Below are 19644 nucleotides of genomic sequence, written 5' to 3' on the forward strand. Positions count from 1 at the left end.
AACTGTATTGTCCTAAAGAAGTGAGCCAATAACATCGAAGCACCATAAATAAACTACATTTCCGATATTGTTCTTTATGCATTAGCTTTCTCAGCACCAACCCCCTGAAGTCAGCCAAATCTGTCCAGTGGAAAGGATTTGGATTATGATGTAAACTAACAGTAAAGACAATTCCAAATAACATCTAATGTCCAATATAACTACTGTTTACATATTAAAAAGAGATACAGGCTTTGTACCAGGGATGTTCTGTCATGTTTCTCCACAGGAGAAGACTGTCATGGTAAAGTTCATTATCAATTACTGCTTTACAAGTACAAGATGAGTTAAGCTGTCATAATTTTCTCAGCCAGAGATCCTGTGCTGTCAAAGAATGTCAATTTTTAATCTGACAAAAGGAAGAAAATTATCTGTTATTCTGACCTCTAATTTCTTGACATTTTAATGCTGTAATTGCTGTGGTTCATGCTGCAACCATGATTTCACCTGTCAAGTAAGAATGAATCAATATCCTTAAGCTGTTCTTCAAGTTTTAGCTTTCACCTCACTGCTTTTACTTTAAAAAAGGAAAAATTTACAAATAGAATACAAAAGGATGCAATAAAAAACCCAAAACAAACAAAAGAATAATTTGGGGCCTGAAAAATGTTTATTTTGTTACACATCTTTTCTCCTCCTTTCTACAGTATGAAAACAATTTTGCAGTGTGCAGAATAAGGGGGACCATTAGAACTGACAGAAGTGGAGAATTTCCCAATTTCTAGTCATAAAAGATCTAAACAATAAAATTCAAATTATACATTCTGTGGAGCATTTAAGTCAGGACTTTCATGTGGCCCTCATCACCACTTGAAATAAATTCTAGTCATCACATATTTTTTGCGGTATCAGAAAATTACAAAGTTGTTTGAAAAATCAAAATCAGTATGTTTAAATGAAATCAGTATATTTTACCATCCAGTGCAGATCCTAAGTTGTCAAAGAGTTATTACAGGGGCAGACATGATTTCACAGACTTTAGTAATCTAAAACTTAATGCTATCCCAGCATTCCGGTTTCTCCCATTGTGAATTTGCAAAATAGAAAATGAAGCAAGCAAGCCAGATGGAGAGTCTTCTACTAAGTAGGTCCAAAGAGAACAAAGGCACAGGATGGCCATTTTTCCAGTGTTAAACAGCAGAGTTCTTAGAGGGCTCCCCCACGCATGTGAGAAACGTGTAAGGAATGGCAGGGATGAGTTATCTCACCATTGAACATATTTTTGCTCCAGCTAGAAGGCTACTGAAGTGACTCCTTTACCATTCTTCACAGAAAGCTAAGATATATTCCGCAGTGGTTAAGTGAGGTGCTCAAGCAAAGGGTGAAAGTGAAAGGGCCAAGGTATAGCATGAACAGGTCACAGGGATCTGCCTTTTTAAATGATGCCTTTCAATCAGCTCAGACCTAAATGGGAGGGTTTTTTATTTGGAGCCTTATTTCACTGGACAGGTTCTGCTGGGACTCAGCTCAATATGAAATTAGTTACGGCCACAATTTGAGGAGGCTACTGCCGTATTTGAGGCCATTGGTCTGAGAGCGGCTGCTGCCAATAAGGTTGTATTGATTGGCTTATTTTACAGCCATTTATTGGGAACATTCACCATCTTCTGTGTGACAGAACAAAAATGGTTCCGTTTATTTAGAAAATAAACATCAAGAGCATTTGGATACTGAGAGATGCATTTTCCTGGATAACTGCAAAGCTCAATTAATTTTAAATTGCAGTGTTTCTAAGTTCAGATGCCAGACACCACCACCTGCCACTGTAAAACATACTAAACAATTGTTATCACTATTTTTAGAGGTGCTAGTGTTCCTATCCTTACATTTCTGTATTTATAAGTGGTCTTCAGAGGCTTTTAAAAGATCTTTTTGCTTTTAATTTATTTTCTGGAATATCTAGTAAAAGCCAGAATAAAGTAAAAAAAAAGCCAACAAAACAATGTATATAGAGCATATATACTTGTAACAGAAACATGACATCCAAGTACCTGATCTATTAGATCATCAAGATGTCAGATGCTTTATTACTGGCCAGAGAATGTCTGCTAGTTTCTTGAACAGAGCTCAGGGAAACAGAAGAAGGCTCTAAACCTGTCTATATTTACACGTATAATGTAATTTCCGTTTAAAAATTAACAAAAAGTATTTTTTAATCTTTTTATGACAAACCACAAATCACCAATGTCTGAGGTCTCTTGGAAGAGAAAGCATACTATTTTTAAATGCATGCATACAACTATATGTATCTATATATAACAAAAATTAGGAGGATTCATTTTTTCTAGACATGTTGCCTTCTCATAGCTAACAGTGAATTTTTTTTACTAATCTAACTTGTGGCAATGAAGATGAAGTTATGCTTTTAGAAGTTAACACGGTGTAAACAGCCTAAGAGGTGTATATGCTATTGACTGACAGGGCATGGCTTAGATGTACAAATGAGAGAACAAAAACATCTCCATGAATTTCTTGAAATTTCTGATGACAGGTTATGCATGTAAGTAGAGCCACGGGACAGCTGAAGAGTCTCCTCATGTCATAAGATGTTAAATAAGGTGCGCAGACAGACAGATAGACCTCAATCCTACAAGCTGCCCGTGGGAGTAGACCCTTAAAGTCAAGACGTTGGAGTCTGCCCATGCAAATCAGAACCTTAAGCCATGCAAATCCCTTGTATGCATGGTGCTTGACACCTGTTTTATACTTTAAAAAGCATTGCTCCTTCGTATCTCCAGTTTTGTACCTTACTGACTCTTTTTGTGCTCAAAGTTTTAAATCCAGAAAACCATCATGTACATGTTAACACTAAATATTTGAGGCAGTGGGATCAAAGCAACTCTGGCCATTCTTACAACTAAGCAAATACTAACTGTTTACAAAACACAAGCTTTGCAGTGCATGGTGTGAAAATCCAGCTCTGGGAAGCTAGGGGTCTGAATGGGTTTTTAGTTCTGCTCCTCAAAAAGCACCAAATGTAACAAGATGCAAGAACGCACTACTAAAAAACAACATGCCAAAACCCAATATTTAGCTGAATACGAATGCTTTCTAGAATCTATTCCTTTCTGAAATCTGTGGATTTCTGTCTCCAAGACTGGAAAACAAACAAACAAACAAACAAAAACCCATCGCCTGGCAATGTATAAATTATTACTGTTTTGCATACAGCAGATGGCAGCTATCTGGGGGAATGGAAGATTGTGCATACAGCTTCATCACAGCGGTACTCATCTAGCAGCTGTTGCTTCTTCACACTTTTCACAAAATTTCAATTGTTTTAGCCAACGAATGGATGATATTAGAACATGATCATTCTAATTAATAGTCTTACTAAAAACAAATACAGTCACTGGAAGGAAACGTATCAGGATGGGTAATACAATTTTTTTGTAAATTCACTCACAAATTTAAAATGCTCACTTGTATATATGCACACGTATATATATTTCACGCATACATATGTACAAACTTAAATACTGGTAGGCACAACAAATAGCAAACATTTTCTATTTTGTAACAGTTTGATTATACTGTACCTGATTAACACAAAAGTAGTCTGAATAATTGCTATTGTCACTCTACCAAATATGTTCTTTTTCAGATACATATTCTCACCAACATTATCTGACTGAAAATGTTAGATTTTTTTCCCTATGATACAGTTTTTTCTTTCAACTTTTCAGTTCTACTAAGTGAACTTCATAAAAGTAAATTACAAAAAGTAGCAGAATATATATAACAGAATACACATTACATTATAATTTCCCATATCCATTAAATATGACCACTAAATATATTAGGAACTTCAAGCAAACAAAATACTTTCAGACATCTGTTTTATTGCTACTTTTTTAATACTTGCTTCTGAAGTCACATAGGGCCTAAGTTCTGAATCAAGTCACACACAATTTTCTCCAGCAGTGAAAGAGGGAAAAAGTACCATTTCTGGTGAGATGACAGCAGTTTTTGGAATGAAATGGCAGTAAACACCTACCTCCCTGAGGACAGGATCAGTGATACTGTCCAGGTTCACAGAGCCTTCATATGTTAGGTAGTGGAAAACGTTGAGTGCACGCACTGCTTCTGGTCCTCGTTGCTTGTAGCCAAATATAAGGTCAATCCACTGATGAAGTTGACATGATACAAATTCACTTTCCAGGGCCTGCAAGTGAAATTCAGAGTTAGGAAGTAAATTCCATCTTGCAATTTCATGCTTAAATTATGTCCTACCTTTTCCTATTAACTGAGGAAACATAATGGGTATCTTTACATTTCCTGTTCAGGCTTATTTGATATATTTGAAATCCTTCAAACATTAAAAAACAGAACTAATTATATTGAGAGAAACACTAAAAGATATTCTTCTTTCCTTCAGCTTTATATCATGCTAATTTTCTTCTCAGCTACTGAGTTTCTCCTAGCTGCAACGGTTTTAATTATTAATTTTTGGGCTTGTCAAATAAGTTAGGTAATTTGTCAAGAAAAACTGATGAAAATGGGAAAACAATTTCAAAAACCCAATCTTCCAACTCATTTTCCAACTAGTTCTAATTAGTCTTAAATCTAAAACGGAAACACAAGGATTAAAAAGCTGTATCAGCAAAATGAGGTTCTGAACCCCATGTGTGAATTGTGACTGATTTCTCAAAGGAGAAAAGCATTTTTCACACTCATTTTTGACATTAGGTTGGTTCACCAGAGAAAACACAGGCCGTGACTAGCTAGTTTAAAAATGGGTTCAAGGATTGCTATTCCTTTGCTCAGCATATGGAAAGGGATTAATTCTAGACGGAGGAAATGATGATAGTATTACCATTGAGGCTGATCCTACCCATGTGCCTTTATCAGACATGATTGGCATCCTTAGCAGATATCATTGCCTGAACTGGAGCTTTTGAAAGCTGAAGGCATTACACAGTTTCTCCTTAGCCCTCTACCTGTCTTAGTTTCCTGTAAGCCTGTACCTGGATATACAAATCATTCTCCTTTAAGACTCATCATGTATTTAAGATGGCATCCTGGAACACTCATTCCTTCATTCCTAATGCTACCTTCAGAGAAGAACTGTGATTCTTCAGAGAAGAACAGGAACTGGTATTAAAATAACGATTCATGGTTCATTGACCAAGTTTTTGTATGCATCCTTGCCCAAACTCCATCACAGTCCTGATTTTGTACAGTGTCATATACCTAGTTCCCTTCACTCAGAACAAGTGCAGTTCAGTTCTCAGATCTGGGAACTGACTTCCAATTAGTTTGTTAGAAAAAAAAAATTACAGAATCACAAAATGGCTGAGTTTGGAAGGGACCTCTGGAAATAACCGGGTCCAACCCCTCTGCTCAAGCAGGGCCACCTAGAGCAGGCTGCCCAGGACTGTACCCAGATGACTTTTGAATACCTCCAAGGCTGGAGACTCCACAACCTCTCTGGGCAACCTGTGCCAGTGCTCGGTCACCCTCACAGTAAAGTAAGTGTTTCCTGATGTTCAGAGGGAACCTCCTGTGTTTTAGTTTGTGCCCATTGCCTCTAGGCCTGTCAGTGGGCACCACTGAAAAAAGCCTGGCTCACTCTGAAAAAAAAAATACCAGCCTTAATACAATTTATTATGTAAACATCTATGTCAAGCTTACTACTACTCACTGCATACAGACAGAGCTGGCAGCAACCCCCTATATTACATTACCTAATGCTTTTCATTCTCAAAGACTGTGGCTTTTTTTTTTTTCTTCCCCTGAGAAACCCTAATTCCTCTATTGTTTCTAGCACAGTGGCACTACTCAGCACAAAAACTTTCCAGCTAGGACAGAGTTTCATGTCTTCCCCAGGAAAGTTCAAATTTTACAGGGAGATAAACTTTGGAAAAAACATGTTTTCATTTTAATAATTTGCATCAAAAGGAGGCTGCTTCAGAAATAATCATCAGACGTTGTAGTACCGTGCCATGCACTGCCCACCAGCAGCAGCCCCCTGCCCACCACTCCGCGTGCAGGAACAGCCACAGACAGGGCAAGCCACAGGGGCCTGGCTCCCTGCGTAATCACACAGGCGTTCCTCAGACATTCTCCCTGTAATGCTCCACGTGGAAGAGGAACTCTCTGTGCTTTTGTGGAAAACGGGACCCTTTTCTGTCGAAACCAGTGACTGTTACTTCTGAGGAAAATAGATAGGAAGGCTCAGGCCTAATAGCTGACGTAGCTCAGTTTTCAAGGGCTTCAAGTTCAGCATACCGTAAGAAGCTATAAAGAAATGTTGCAGAGAACCATATAAAAATTTGTTGTTTCCTTTTCAAAATCAGAGGCCATCATATACAAATTATGAGTAATATTATTTAAATAGCATTAATAGTACTTAACACTAAATACTATTAAACTAATACTATTTGGTTTCAAAGCCTGTCTCCCAATAAATAATTAAGAAATGCCAGATCCTTAATTATATTGTATTGTGTGCATGCAACATGATACAGTTAGCAACTACATCATCCCATATAATCTTTTTCATAAGACTTTTACCTCATTTAGCATGCAGGATGTTAGCATGCAAGGATAAAATTACATATGTCACAGAAACCATAAATAAAGCATTTCCTAACTTTTAAATGCTCAATTTTTAATATTCTTTTGTATGTAATAAAGCTTAAAATAGAATTTAAAGCCTGTTGTCTTTGCAGCATCCATCTCCAACAAAGTTACAGCGAGCAGCCTAACTGTTCTCTTCCTCCTCCAAACTCTGCATATTCATAAGTTTCTTTTGCATCTGTATCTATTATTTATTTATTAAAAAGTAATTAACAAAAAAAAATTGCTAGGCATTTGCTTTGGTCAAAAATAACATTGTTATTTCTAGAATACAGAGCATTTCAGGAAAATGGCAAAACTTTTGACTATTTAAAGGTGGGACAGTAAATTTGAAAAAATAAATGCTTGGGTCAAATGAGCATATTTCACCCATTATCTCCTCTAACATCCTCTCCCTGGTGTTAGAACCATAGAATCATGGAATAGTTTGGGTTGGAAGGGACCTTTAAAGGTCATCTAGTCCAACCCCCCTGCAATGACCAGGAACATCTTCAACTAGATCAGGTTGCTCAGAGCCCCGTCCAACCTGACCTTGAATGTTTCCAGGGATGGGGCATCTACCACCTCTCTGGGCAACCTGTACCAGTGTTTCACCACCCTCATTGTGAAAAATTTCTTCCTTATATCTAGTCTAAATCTACCCTCTTTTAGTTTAAAACCATTACCCCTTGTCCTATCACAACAGGCCCCGCTAAATGTTTGGTTTCATCTTTCTTATAGGCCTCCTTTAGGTATTGAAAGGCTGCCATAAGGTGTCCCTGGAGCCTTCTCTTCTCCACGATGAACAACCCCAACTCTCTCAGCCTTTCCTCATAGGAGAGGTGTTCCATCCCTCCGATCATTTTTGTGGCCCTCCTCTGGCCCTTCTCCAACAGGTCCATGTCTTTCCTGTACTGAGGACTCCAGAGCTGGACACAGTACTCCAGGTGGGGTCTCACCAGAGCAGAGGGGCAGAATCACCTTCCTCAACCTGCTGGCCATGCTTCTTTTGATGCAGCCCAGGATATGGTTGGCTGTCTGGGCTGCGAGCACACGTTGCCAGCTCATGTCCAGCTTTTCATCCACCAGCACCCCCAAGTCCTTCTCTGCAGGGCTGCTCTCAATCCTTTCATCCCCCAGCCTGTATTGATACCAGGGATTGCCCCAGCCCAGGTGCAGGACCCTGCACTTGGACTTGTTGAACCTCATGAGGTTCACATGGGCCCACTTCTGGAGCTTGTCCAGGTCCCTCAGTGGCATCACGTCCCTCAGGTGTGTCAACTGCACCACTCAGCTTAGTGTTGTCTGCAAACTTGCTGAGGGTGCACTCAATCCCCCTGTCTATGTAATTGATGAAGATATTAAACAGTACTGGTCCCAATACGGACCCCTGAGGGACACCACTTGTCACCGATCTCCATCAGGACATTGGGCCGTTGACCACTACATCCAAAGGGATGTGACCATCCAACCAATTCCTCATCCACCAAACAGTCCACCCATCAAATCCATATCTCTCCAATTTAGAGAGAAGGATGTTGTGGGGGACCGTGTCAAACCCTTACAGAAGTCCAGATAGATGACATCCATAGCTCTTCCCTTGTCCACTGATGTAGTCACTCCATCATAGAAGGCCACTAGGTTGGTCAGGCAGGACTTGCCCTTGGTGAAGCCATGCTGGCTGTCTTGAATCACCTCCCTGTCCTCCATGTGCCTTAGCATAGCTTCTAGAAGGATCTGTTTCATGATCTTCCCAGGCACAGAGGTGAGGCTGACAGGTTGGTAGTTCCCAGGGTCCTCCTTTCTACCCTTTTTAAAAATGGGTGCAATGTTTCCCTTTTTCCAGTCACCGGGGACTTCACCTGACTGCCATGACTTTTCAAATATCATGGAGAGTGGCTCGGTAACTACATCAGCCAATTCCCTCAGGACTCTGGGATGCATCTCATCAGGTCCCGTAGACTTTTGTATGTTCAGGTTCCTCAGGTGGTCTTGAACCTGATCTTCTCTTACAGTGGGAGGGACATTTCTCCCCCAGTCCCTGCCTTGAGTTCCGTCCACTCGAGAGGTGTGGGAAGAGAGGTTGCCAGTAAAGACTGAGGCAAAGAAGTTGTTGAGTACCTCAGCCTTCTCCTTGTCCGTTGTTACCAGTTTGACAGTCTTGCTCATCAGGGAGGGTACACTTTCTTTGACCTTCAAAGTTAGGAGAGTTAGGAGAGTTGAATGCCTATGTTATGTTTCCCTGAGGCAGCTTCTACTTGCATGACCAGCCCTTACTCAGCAGCCTGTCATTCCAGAGAAGGTTTACTGACCCTGGCAGGTTTGGAGAACTTCTATTTCACATAGATGAACAGTTCTTTAATAACTTATTAAATAAATAAGCTACTTTTTAACAGCAGCATGTCATGTCTTTGACTCCATTCTTTAAGCAGATTTATTGTACTATGTTTATAGGTCTAATCGTTCTCTAAAGAACCTTGGGGTTCTTAGTTCCTTGGGGAAGAACCTTAGTTTCTTGGCGAAACTTTGGGGAAACTTGTAAGGAGTGAATTTAATTATTTTGAACTATAAATTTCAGAACTCCACACAAAATTGGAAGTCAGAAGAATTGCTGTCAGGGAGGCTGTGAGGATGTTGGTGGTAGCAAGGGGACTAACAGTGCTGTGCCTGCCAGGCGCTGTGTGGTGGAAGACTGGTGTGGTGGGGGGTTTGGGGCAGAGATCAGAGTGGAAGGTGGAGAGAGGAGCCAGAGCTGCGAAGGAGACTGGCTCTGCATGGGCCTTAGCACCGCACAGCCTCCAGCTGTGGGCTGTGATGGGTGCTGTGTGATGTTCACATCCTCCCCATCAGGGTGTCCTGTGGGGTACGGCAGGCACCGGGCACAAACAATAGGTAGGGTACACTCAAGGACGGGCCACCAAAAGGCTACAAAGTCCTACCTGGCCCTCTGTGAGGCAAGGCTCCTGATCTGTGCTTTATAATCTGGATTTGTTTTAGTCAGGAGAAAGCTTCTGATGTCAGGTTTGACCTGGTTTGCTGGTGTTTCTCCCAAGTACTTCTGCAACGCTACTCATGCGATACTTGCAGAATCCTCTCCCTAATTTGCTCTAATGCACAGGCTGCTCTCCCTCCGTGTAAGTGCCTCCTGAAAATTTATGAGCTGTTCACTGTCAACAGTACATCGTTTGGTTTCTCAAGAATATGCAATGCTCAGTAGGGAATAGGGTGAGGGAATTTTCTGTGTGAAAAATAATTTGTAGGTACAGTAGGAACAACATACAGGAAAAGATAACAATAATATCCTTAAAATAGGTTGGTGATGGCCCTAAAGAACACCATTTTTCAAGAACATTTTGGCTTTAAAGCATTTTGGGGGGTTAATTTTTTGAGCATATTTCAATATGAAATATAAGGAAACAAATTTTTTTTAGAAAAGCAATAATAATTATTACTTATATAATTATATAATATTATTTATGGTTCTTACTGTTAAACAGAAATGAGCTAATGGCCAGCTTGTTTTCTATTATAATTAAAACATACAGAAAATGGAGTTTTATTCAGGCACTCTCAAAGTGAACTTGTTTGAACCACTGTTATTAGGGCTTCATTTTCAAATAGCAGCATTCCAGTCAGTATTTTTTCATGGTTTTGTTTTGAGGAAGGAGTCTCTCATGTTACTGTTTTCAATTGAGTGATTTTTATTGCTAATAGGTAAATTGCCAGAATTATTATACATCTAGTGTATACATATTTTGAAGTAAAAGTACTGTGGTTTTTGTGTGTTTGCAGGCAAGTATATGCACACATGTTCCACAGGCTGAAAATCTGACCTGTAGCTGTTGTAAAATATAAATAGGTATTAGTAAGTTTATGTTTATGTATAAACTAAATAAAGTTAATATAAGCCAAGTTACTGCTTAGCGGGATCCATCACTATAGCTCTTTTCAGACCTTTGTGCAGTATGGACACTGCACACTTTCCTCTCCACTCATCCTAATTTGATGTTTAAATTATTTTTTACAGAAATTCCAGTAGGAGGCATTGGTTTTTATTTTAATGCACACTACACACTACGTAAACTATCAGGAGTTCTGGATTTATAAAATATGACATTCCAACCTCTTTCTAACACAATGTTTTATGCTACCCGGGTATTTTGTGTCACCAGAGGAGAGGAAAGCTCTGATGCTGTCCCTTGTCTGGACCACAGCTGCACCTGCCCCTCCTGTTTCTGCAGCTCCTGCCTTGTTTCCCTCCCCTCCATAGCTATATGCTGTCTGTCTCTCCAAGAACTCCTACCACAGTACTTTGCTATTAACTTACATTCAGTATATTTAAAAATATTTTCTTAACACTACACTGAGACACTTCAGTTTTGTAGATCTGCTCAATAACAGACCACTGGCTGTTTCAGCCTGTGAGTTAGGTTTTTCTTCTCTCCCCTTACATCCATGCTCCTCTGCAGCCATTGAATATTGAATGTTCTCTCCGCCTAGTATTTCTCTCCCTCATTTACCATTTCTTGTACTGACTATCAGCGTAAAACCTTTGACTCTTGTCATAAAATAAACCAGGCAATACTGATATCTGAAATTAGTTATGTTCCTTTAAACAAAGCAATATTTTAATAAAAGTGACACAGAAGTACATTCTACAGATTTGGGTTATTCAGGGACGTCTGCATAGAAACTGATCCTTTATGTGAGCATCTTCCAGATGTAAATGAGATTCTTCAGCGATATAGAAAGTTTAAAAAAAACACCAAACACTGCCAATTCCAAATTAGATTGAAACCCCTGTTAGCTGAATGAGTTTTAATTGCATTGAGAACAAACCTTGGCAGTACACAAAATAAAATCAAAGCTACTACTGCGGAAGTAATATCAAATCTTATCTATTGCTTATCTGGTAAAAAAGGAATGTCAACTGCTGCTGAATGGTGAGGAGAAAAGATAAATCTTCCAGATCCTCATAGCACAGAGATTTCATAATAGATGTTTCTAATGACTATTCAAGAAGCTTTTTAATTATGAAATACTATGCATGCTTCTGAATAGCCAGGGAACTGTACAAAAATGTAATTGGCAGCAGAAGAGTGCAAATAAATCATTTCAAAGACAGAAAGAAAATTCAATCTTAGTAACAGTTATGTAATAGGAACAAAATATGTATAACAAAAACAGGACACCGTTTAGTCTCTCAAAAATATAATTTATAGTGAATGCATTTTACTCAACGCTGTAATTTGTAATTTAATATGTGCATAAGCCATAATGAAAATATCACTATAATTAACTTTGAATTACACAATCTTGCATCTTTTGTTTCAAAACTAAAGAATGCTTATTATAAAAGCTCTGCTTCAGTGTTTCACAGTGGTGTTCCCTGCCTTGATTTAACATGCTTGACTTACTGACTGAATCTGTTCTATTTCTGGCTCTCAGGACTGCTCTAAGTCTGTGGGGATTGAGAGGCTGAGTAGGACTACAGATGCACATCTGTGGAAGGTTTTATGCGTGGGTTTTTTTTTTCCCTGGTAAACTGGGAGATTATGATTGATGAGCCCAGCATTAGGGTAATGTTATCAGGGACACTTTCTGCCTCTGTCCTTTGTGCCATTGCCGAGGTCAGACCATAATCATGTTAGCATTGAACATAGTGCTTTATTAATGTTTCATGAGTAACTCCGTAGTAATCAGTCTAGCTTTGTATGGATAAATAAAACTGCTACAACAATCCCTGATGTATATACACTGAGTGCTTTAGAAGCTACTGTAATAGGTCTTAAAAGTAACTTGACTGAATGTCTTTTCTGGTCTCTATAATAAGTCTAATTTTCACAAGTTTAAAGGAATCTCTTTTGATGGAAAACCATTTCCACTTCCATTTCTGTGTTTAGTTAGAAGTGTAAAACACCCAGCTGAACAATCAAATAAAACAACACCAAAACCCTGCCTGCCATTTATTAATTTGCACAGAAGTTTAGTAAAGCTTGTTAACCAATTGGTTAAATTATGTTAATTTATGTCACTGTGCCTCTGTGATGTTTTCTAGGCTGTTCTCTACTTGCTTCGGTAAGTCTCAGGATGAAATGCTGAAATTCTTGCTGTTATTTAAAAAAAATGTTTACATTCATAAATGTGCAAGTAGGCTGTATATAAGGATTTGTATTTACTCCCACATAAAATTACATGTGATATATGCCTGCAGCAAGCAAAAAATATGTATGAACAGAAGAAAATATTGTCAGCTAGGGAAAAACAAGATCCCACTGTATGTTATGCCGTATCACATAGGATCCTTTCCAGTGAAATGAAATGACTACTGCTGATTTCATTAGACAAGGGATCAGGATAACACTTGAAATATTCCTCAATTTTCTGTGGCTCTCCTGTAAACATGTTCTCGACTTGCTTTTCTAAGTTGCTGTAGAAATTCCAGGCTTGCACAAGCTTGCTGTGTTTTACACGTCAGCACCACACCCAGGCTATTTTTTTTTCTCAAGATAGATTCTTGTATAACAGCCAAAGCTTGGCCTGGGGATGACCTAACTGAATAATACATCTGCTGGCCAGTTCAAAACATGGAATCAGACATTAGGTAGGGAATGTCAAACTTTCCAATCCCTTTATATTTGTTCCTTACTTTGACTAGTCTAGTTCTAGTGACCAAAAAGAGAGAGTACTGGCAGTTTGTTGTATGCGTTAATAAAACCCTGCGTGAGGAAGTTTTTCTGAAAAATTACTACACATTCAAATTATTACACTTTCAAAATGTAATTCCATTACTTCTTACTACACATACTATCTGCATTTTTGTGAAAAGGATTATCCTTCTTTAGCTACTTGCTACTTTATAATAAGCTTTATGAAAAACTATGCATATATCATGCTCTTTAAACATTCCAAAGTTATTCACTTTGCTTCTATCCTCTGAACTCCATCCAAATATGAATACTTCTTCTGTCATCTAGTCGCCCAGAAGTGAATCAACTATTCCAGGTGCAGTCTCAAAAGGACCATAGATAGGTACAACTGTTTACATCCTCTGTGATGCAATGATTCTCCATAGATGGCATGAAAATACACTTATTTCTGGTGAATACAGAATTACAGAGTTTTATCTAATCTAATTGCTGCTTATTGTCACCCTTCCCTTGCTACTGCTCTATTTTTGGTACTATTTTTGTTTCCAGACTTCTGCTTCCTATTGAATATCTTTAATTCTTTCCTCCCAAGGTGATTTTCAGTGTATTTTCTGCATCTAATTCAAATAAATCTACACCTCTTTCTCCTGTTTTCTAAGCAATTCCCAACTTTATTATCATTTGTGAACTTCATCAGACTGCTCACTTGAAGACAGCATGTATGTGTGTAGAACTGAACTTTAACTACTGATCATGCTCTTGCTAAAAGTAGCTGCTGGGATGAATAAAGGCCATGCAGAAAATGCCTCCAGGCAAAACTGCGTAATAACAGCATGATGCTCACATCTGTGGGGACAGGGGTGGAAGACACTGTAGGAAGGGTATGATACATAAGTGAGACAATTTCTGATTTTAGAAATCTGCAAAGTACTCAATTAGTTCAAGCCTGTAATTCTAATACTACTCTAATCTTAACATTGGTTTGTCTGTCTCATGGCCATCTGAGCATACTTACACACATATGGAATCAGTCATTAGTGCTATTACAGCTTAATAGTTAAAAGGTATTTCCAGCTTTTAACTACCAGCTTTTCTTGAAAGTATCGTCCTGAAGGGGCATAAATGCTATACTCCAAACTCAAGCAAGCAGCTGTTTTCTTCAACAGCCGTAAATATTCCAGCACAAAACTCTTCTGTAGAGAGCTCCTATTCTATTTTCTAAAAAGCAGAAATTGCACGAGAGAAATCAAATAAACTAAAACTAAAGCTTTTCTTCAAGTGACCTCTTATCACGTAGTGCCTTTTATCCTCCTATTAATCATTCCACCTTTGTGGAAAGGAAAGATGGAGAAACACAATTTAGGATCCAAGAAGGAACATTCTTTGTAAGATTTCCCAAAGGGAGTCATTAATATGCATCTGTCATTATATTCCCCAATAGGTGGCAGCTGGTTTATCCTTTTTCACTAAGGTATCACACTTCTGTTCTTACAGATGTCAAAACTAAACCTCTTGGTCAACTTTAGCGTGCTTACTCCTGGGTCCAGTTCGGGTTTAGCCACAACCACAATCCAAAAAAGGGCTCTGTGCAGCAACATGGGCACTCTGGAGACACATACATGTGATTGTGCATCGCACACTTGAAAATGCTAATGGAGGATAGTGATCCTTTGAGTCCACCTCCTTCTTTGCTAGTAAAATTGCGCTTGAATTTACAGCCATCAGCTGTGACAATTACTTGTTTTTAGAAAGAATGTTACAATATATGCAGCTATAAGAGAAATCAGCCAAGAAAAAGAAGGAAAATGTTGTTCAGCTTCTTCCTGCCAACGAACGACTACTCCCTGGAACACATTTCTCATGCTTTGTGTAGTGCATTTCATATGTCTGAAGTGATGAGGTTGCCATCACTTCCTTAGGAGACTGCTGTACATCTGTCAAACCATTTACTCTTCTAAATGGAGGACACTTCTAAATCATATACATCTAGGAATAGGTTTGTTTTTATAATATTCTTCTATTGTTTTAAACTTCATATGGCTATTTTTCCTATCAGCTCCTGAAGAACAATTTTCTTTAAATAGACAGTTCTTGAAATTAAATTGCCAAACTGATTAGAAGAAAACCAACACTGCTAGACTTACAATGCTACCACAAAAGTACTATAGGGAATAATGCACAAGCTGAACAGTTCTGCAACTGTATGAAAACCCATAGCTTATTGAAAGTGTAGTCCTGACTCTATGATCAAGACAAGCAATATGCATTTTAAGGAAGATCCATTTCCAGAACAGAACCATAAATTGAACTATTGCTGGCCAAAACATCAAAATATACCTTGTTTTTCCTGAAAATGACTAGAAGCATATGTACGTATTAACTCTATCATTAATAAAATCATTATCTATCAAATTAAAGCTAAAATATACAACATAGGTAAATGTTTTTCATGCTTAAATTCTGCAGACTTCATGGTGATTTACATCAGAGCAGTTCTTTTGCAAAATTTCTTCAGAGACTGCAGTTGTTGGCTTCTGTTCACATTTCTACACTTCCAGTTCATCTCTGATGAATAGGAAGTGCATAGCGTCAGTCGAGTAAGGAATATAATATATCTTGCAAGATACCAGCATTTATAATAACCTTTTATTTTTTGATGCAGAAGGTGGTGAGGAGGAACAGATTTAAATTTTTCAGGCTATCCAGTATTGTCCAGCTCATGCCCATCTGATGCTTTCTCATGCAAGAGTAAATAACTGAATTTCATATTCCATGATTTGGGCACATGGAAGGAAAATCCATTGTAAAATAAAGGGTTCTGCCAAGCAAGACAGATGCAAATTCTCCTTCACTTTTTATTTTATTTCTCTAAATCTAGTTCTAAAGAGGCAAAAAACAGCATTAGGTTAGCTTGTTAAAACACAGAACTCCTTACTTAGGCTAAACTAAAGTGCAGCTTACCATTCTGTTGATACGGACAAAGTCTTCAGGCTTCTTGGCCCATGGCGGGAGATCAACATCATTCACAACAACTTCATCTTCTCTGGTTCCTAGATTATAGCCGTTACTGTTGACAAACATCTCTGGTAGGTAGTAAAACTCTGGAATTAACTCCTAGCAAGGAGAAAACACACAATGAGACTTTACATTTATACAGAGATGCTAAATGGTGCTGCTAGAATCAGCGTCTGTTGTAGTACACATTAAAGCATTCCGGGTTTTGTTTATGTTTCTGTGCACTTGTTTAAGAAATTTAATAATCTGTTTTCTTGTACTTACGGTAAAACATATTTTTCATAATGAAATATTAATCTTTGTTTTTCCCATATCTGTTTTTATGAAAAGCATAACTTTGGAAAAGCAGTGCATATCAATAAAGGAGCCTTTTTCAGAATAACAGGTTCAAGAAACTGTATGCTAAGCCTTTAATACTATAAATACTTTGATTTTTTAATCACTATTGAACTAAATTACATAAAAGGGGGGAAAAAGTTGCTGATATAACACTGTTTTGATTTTACTTTCTCTGTATTCTTTAATTGCATAAGAAAAGGTGGCAATTTGATTACCTATGTAAGGAGAAAGAATTCAGGGTGAACAAATTTTTCTACTGTAAGAAAAATTCAAAAATACATAGAGAGAAAAATGTCTGTACAACAAATGTCCTTAAAACAGAAATACATGATATTTAAACTGTGAAAGATCAATAACTGAGTAGCAAAGATTATCTGCAGTGTATTAATACATTATAGATAAGTCAGGGTGTGAAGTTTTTCCCAATTTCCAGGATAGCTAAATAGAAATGCATTTTGACATAATAAATATCACCATTTGTTGCTGTCTATTATTTTAGCAGTAAGTATTGAACTGCAATAACAAAAAAGCTTTAAAGCCCGCTGCCTCTTTTGTAATATCCAGATATGGATTAAATTCACTAAATTACATTGTTAAAAGCATTATGGCATTCAGTTGTGTAACATGATCAAAACTGATGACACAGCACCTGAAACCTGAGTCTCTTTGTGGTCTTTTCAAAGGCTGCAGACATGCGAAGCGTAAAAAAAATCACTGCAGACACAAACTTATCTAATTAAATCTGATCTGCAACTCCATAGAGAATAGAGCAGTTAAAGCATAGATGGTCCTTTCAAAGTTATTAATTAAAAAAAAAAAGAGAATATTTATATTACAATTTTAAGTATGTTTAGGGAGGCAATTTACTTGCTTCTTTACATCATTTTTAATATACTGCAAATAGTCTGAATTCAGATTAGACTAAAATGCAATGTCAATCAATATCTAACCAGTGCAAAACATTAACCAAGTGAGACATGCCTGAGCTTGAATAGCTCATTAGGAAATGAGCTGTAATTTCAAAAAACAAAAACAATTAAAAATATTACATGCAGTAAATAATAAAACAGCAGTTAGAGCAAAGCCAAACTAAAAGCAATCCTGAATATCCTATAAGGTTAAAAGAAAAAATATTATTGTACTGACAATCTTAAGTTTGATTATTTACCTCTAATTTACTCAGAGTATTTCTAAACCCAAACTTCTCCTCTTTCCCCTAAACAGGATTCACTAACTCTCAGGTTCCTGAGGAAGCCCTTTGGTTTTCTTTAATGGAGCCCAAAGAAGAATGAGCGATCCTCGCAGCTGGAGAAAACTAGACACTAATCTTTCTAGAGCTCAACAAACTACTGCTAACTTGGGACTAAGAGCTGGCCACAACCCAACATGTGCTACCGTACAAATCACTGACAAACTAAGAGCATTGCCTTAAAGAAAGGAAAAATTCATAAGGACCTCAGAATGATGAAATATTATTACGTCAAAATTAAATTAAAAGTCAATATTCAAATGAAACAGAATTTATTAAAGAAAAAAAGTAAGCAAAGTTTATTTCTATTTTGCATAAAAGTCTTCAAACACATACCACTTTTTAATTACTACCATTTTTTATGCAACATGGTGGTGTACTAACCTGTAATGTCAAAGAGCAAGCAAGTTTTTGACTCCATCAAAGACACGTTAATTCTTAAATTTCCTTTTTCAGTTTTAAGTGTCCTAGTATCTAATTGTGAACTTTTACCTCTAACGTATCTGAAAGATTTGTGCTACCCAGAGACACATCTAATGTTTAACTGAATTCTACTAATCTTCTGACTTCAGGGGTATCTTGAAACAAAGATTTAAGTCACTGAATACTTTTAATGGTATTTCCATTTAGTAATTTTATCTTTGTTGCTATTTGCTTTCAGTATAATTTAATGTTGCCTTGTCTGGTATAGCAGAAAACATAAATAGAAATAGAATAAATAGAAAGCATGCGATTAACTTTCTTCATAAGATTTATTGTGTTGTATATGTTTAGTTTGACCTGTCTTATTCCTGTGCTCTGGAAACTAACCAGTGCCAGGCTTCTAAATCCTCTTCAAATAACACTCTCTCTAGAACCCTAATCATTTCAGTTACACATCTCCTGGTGGTTTTTTTTTTTAGTCACAGTAACAAAACTAAACATAGTATTTAAAAAAAAAATTAATAAACCACTGTGTTATAGTTTCAACATTCTCTTTGATGTTATTTTTAGTGCAGTCTACAATTTTGTTTGCTTATTTGAGTACTATTTAGCATGAATTTAACTTTTTCTTGGGATATGAACAATGTCACATGTGATCTTTCCCAGATATTTACATATTTCCCATACTTCACATTAACCATTCAGTTTTCTTTGGTAGCATTTGATATTCCTCTTGCAATTTCACTGTCTCCACTGTTGACTAGACTAAGAAACCACAACACCTAAAAATAGGTCAGATAAATCCAACCCCTTCTCATTTCTACAGAATGAATAAATATATACTAAAACACAGACCCGTTATGAAAACTTGTAGAGCCCTGTAAGTATGAACTTGCTAACATTTAGAAAAATCTTCAAAATGTGTATTTAGCTGCTTAGAAGCATAGAAAATACAATTAATCTAGAGAAGTGTGATAGAAAGGTTTGGTTTTATGTGTTCCCTGTTTATTCTGCTGCGAAAAAATGAAGAAGCTGTCTCTTCTACCTCATGCCAACGGCAGGCGCCGGGTGAGGATGGAAAGGCAAATACTCCCTTCCCCAGGGCCTCTGAACATGCTTCTCTAGGAGAAGTACAAACTGGGAGAAGCAGAGAGAGGATGGATTAGCAAGGACAGAGCAGGCAGCAAGGATGGAGCCTGGGAGGTTGCTGAGAAGAGGAAGGAGCAGACAGGAGTGAACCTCAGCAGAGACGGCAAGGTGACAGCTGGGGCCCAGAGAGAATTGCTTTAACCAAGAAGCCACTGAAAGTTGCAAGAATGAACACAAGAATGAAGGAAAGGATAACGCTAGCAAGGGCTAAAGTTATTT

At 37.7% G+C, this 19644-nt stretch overlaps 1 protein-coding gene across 2 annotated transcripts in view; it reads right to left on the minus strand.

Annotated features, from left to right (window-relative positions):
• The window catches only part of LOC142404246 (neurobeachin-like), a 109776-nt gene that overhangs the window by 48150 nt on the left and 41982 nt on the right, over nucleotides 1-19644 (minus strand). For both annotated transcript variants that reach the window (XM_075490771.1, XM_075490770.1), the window contains exons 7-8: nucleotides 16212-16364; nucleotides 4037-4204 (exon numbers count right to left, since the gene is read on the minus strand). In XM_075490771.1, coding sequence (XP_075346886.1) covers nucleotides 4037-4204; nucleotides 16212-16364 — 321 coding nt within the window. The remainder of the gene's footprint in view (nucleotides 1-4036; nucleotides 4205-16211; nucleotides 16365-19644) is intronic.

The sequence above is a fragment of the Mycteria americana genome, chromosome 1 (assembly GCF_035582795.1).
Source record: "Mycteria americana isolate JAX WOST 10 ecotype Jacksonville Zoo and Gardens chromosome 1, USCA_MyAme_1.0, whole genome shotgun sequence".
Lineage (NCBI taxonomy): Eukaryota > Metazoa > Chordata > Aves > Ciconiiformes > Ciconiidae > Mycteria > Mycteria americana.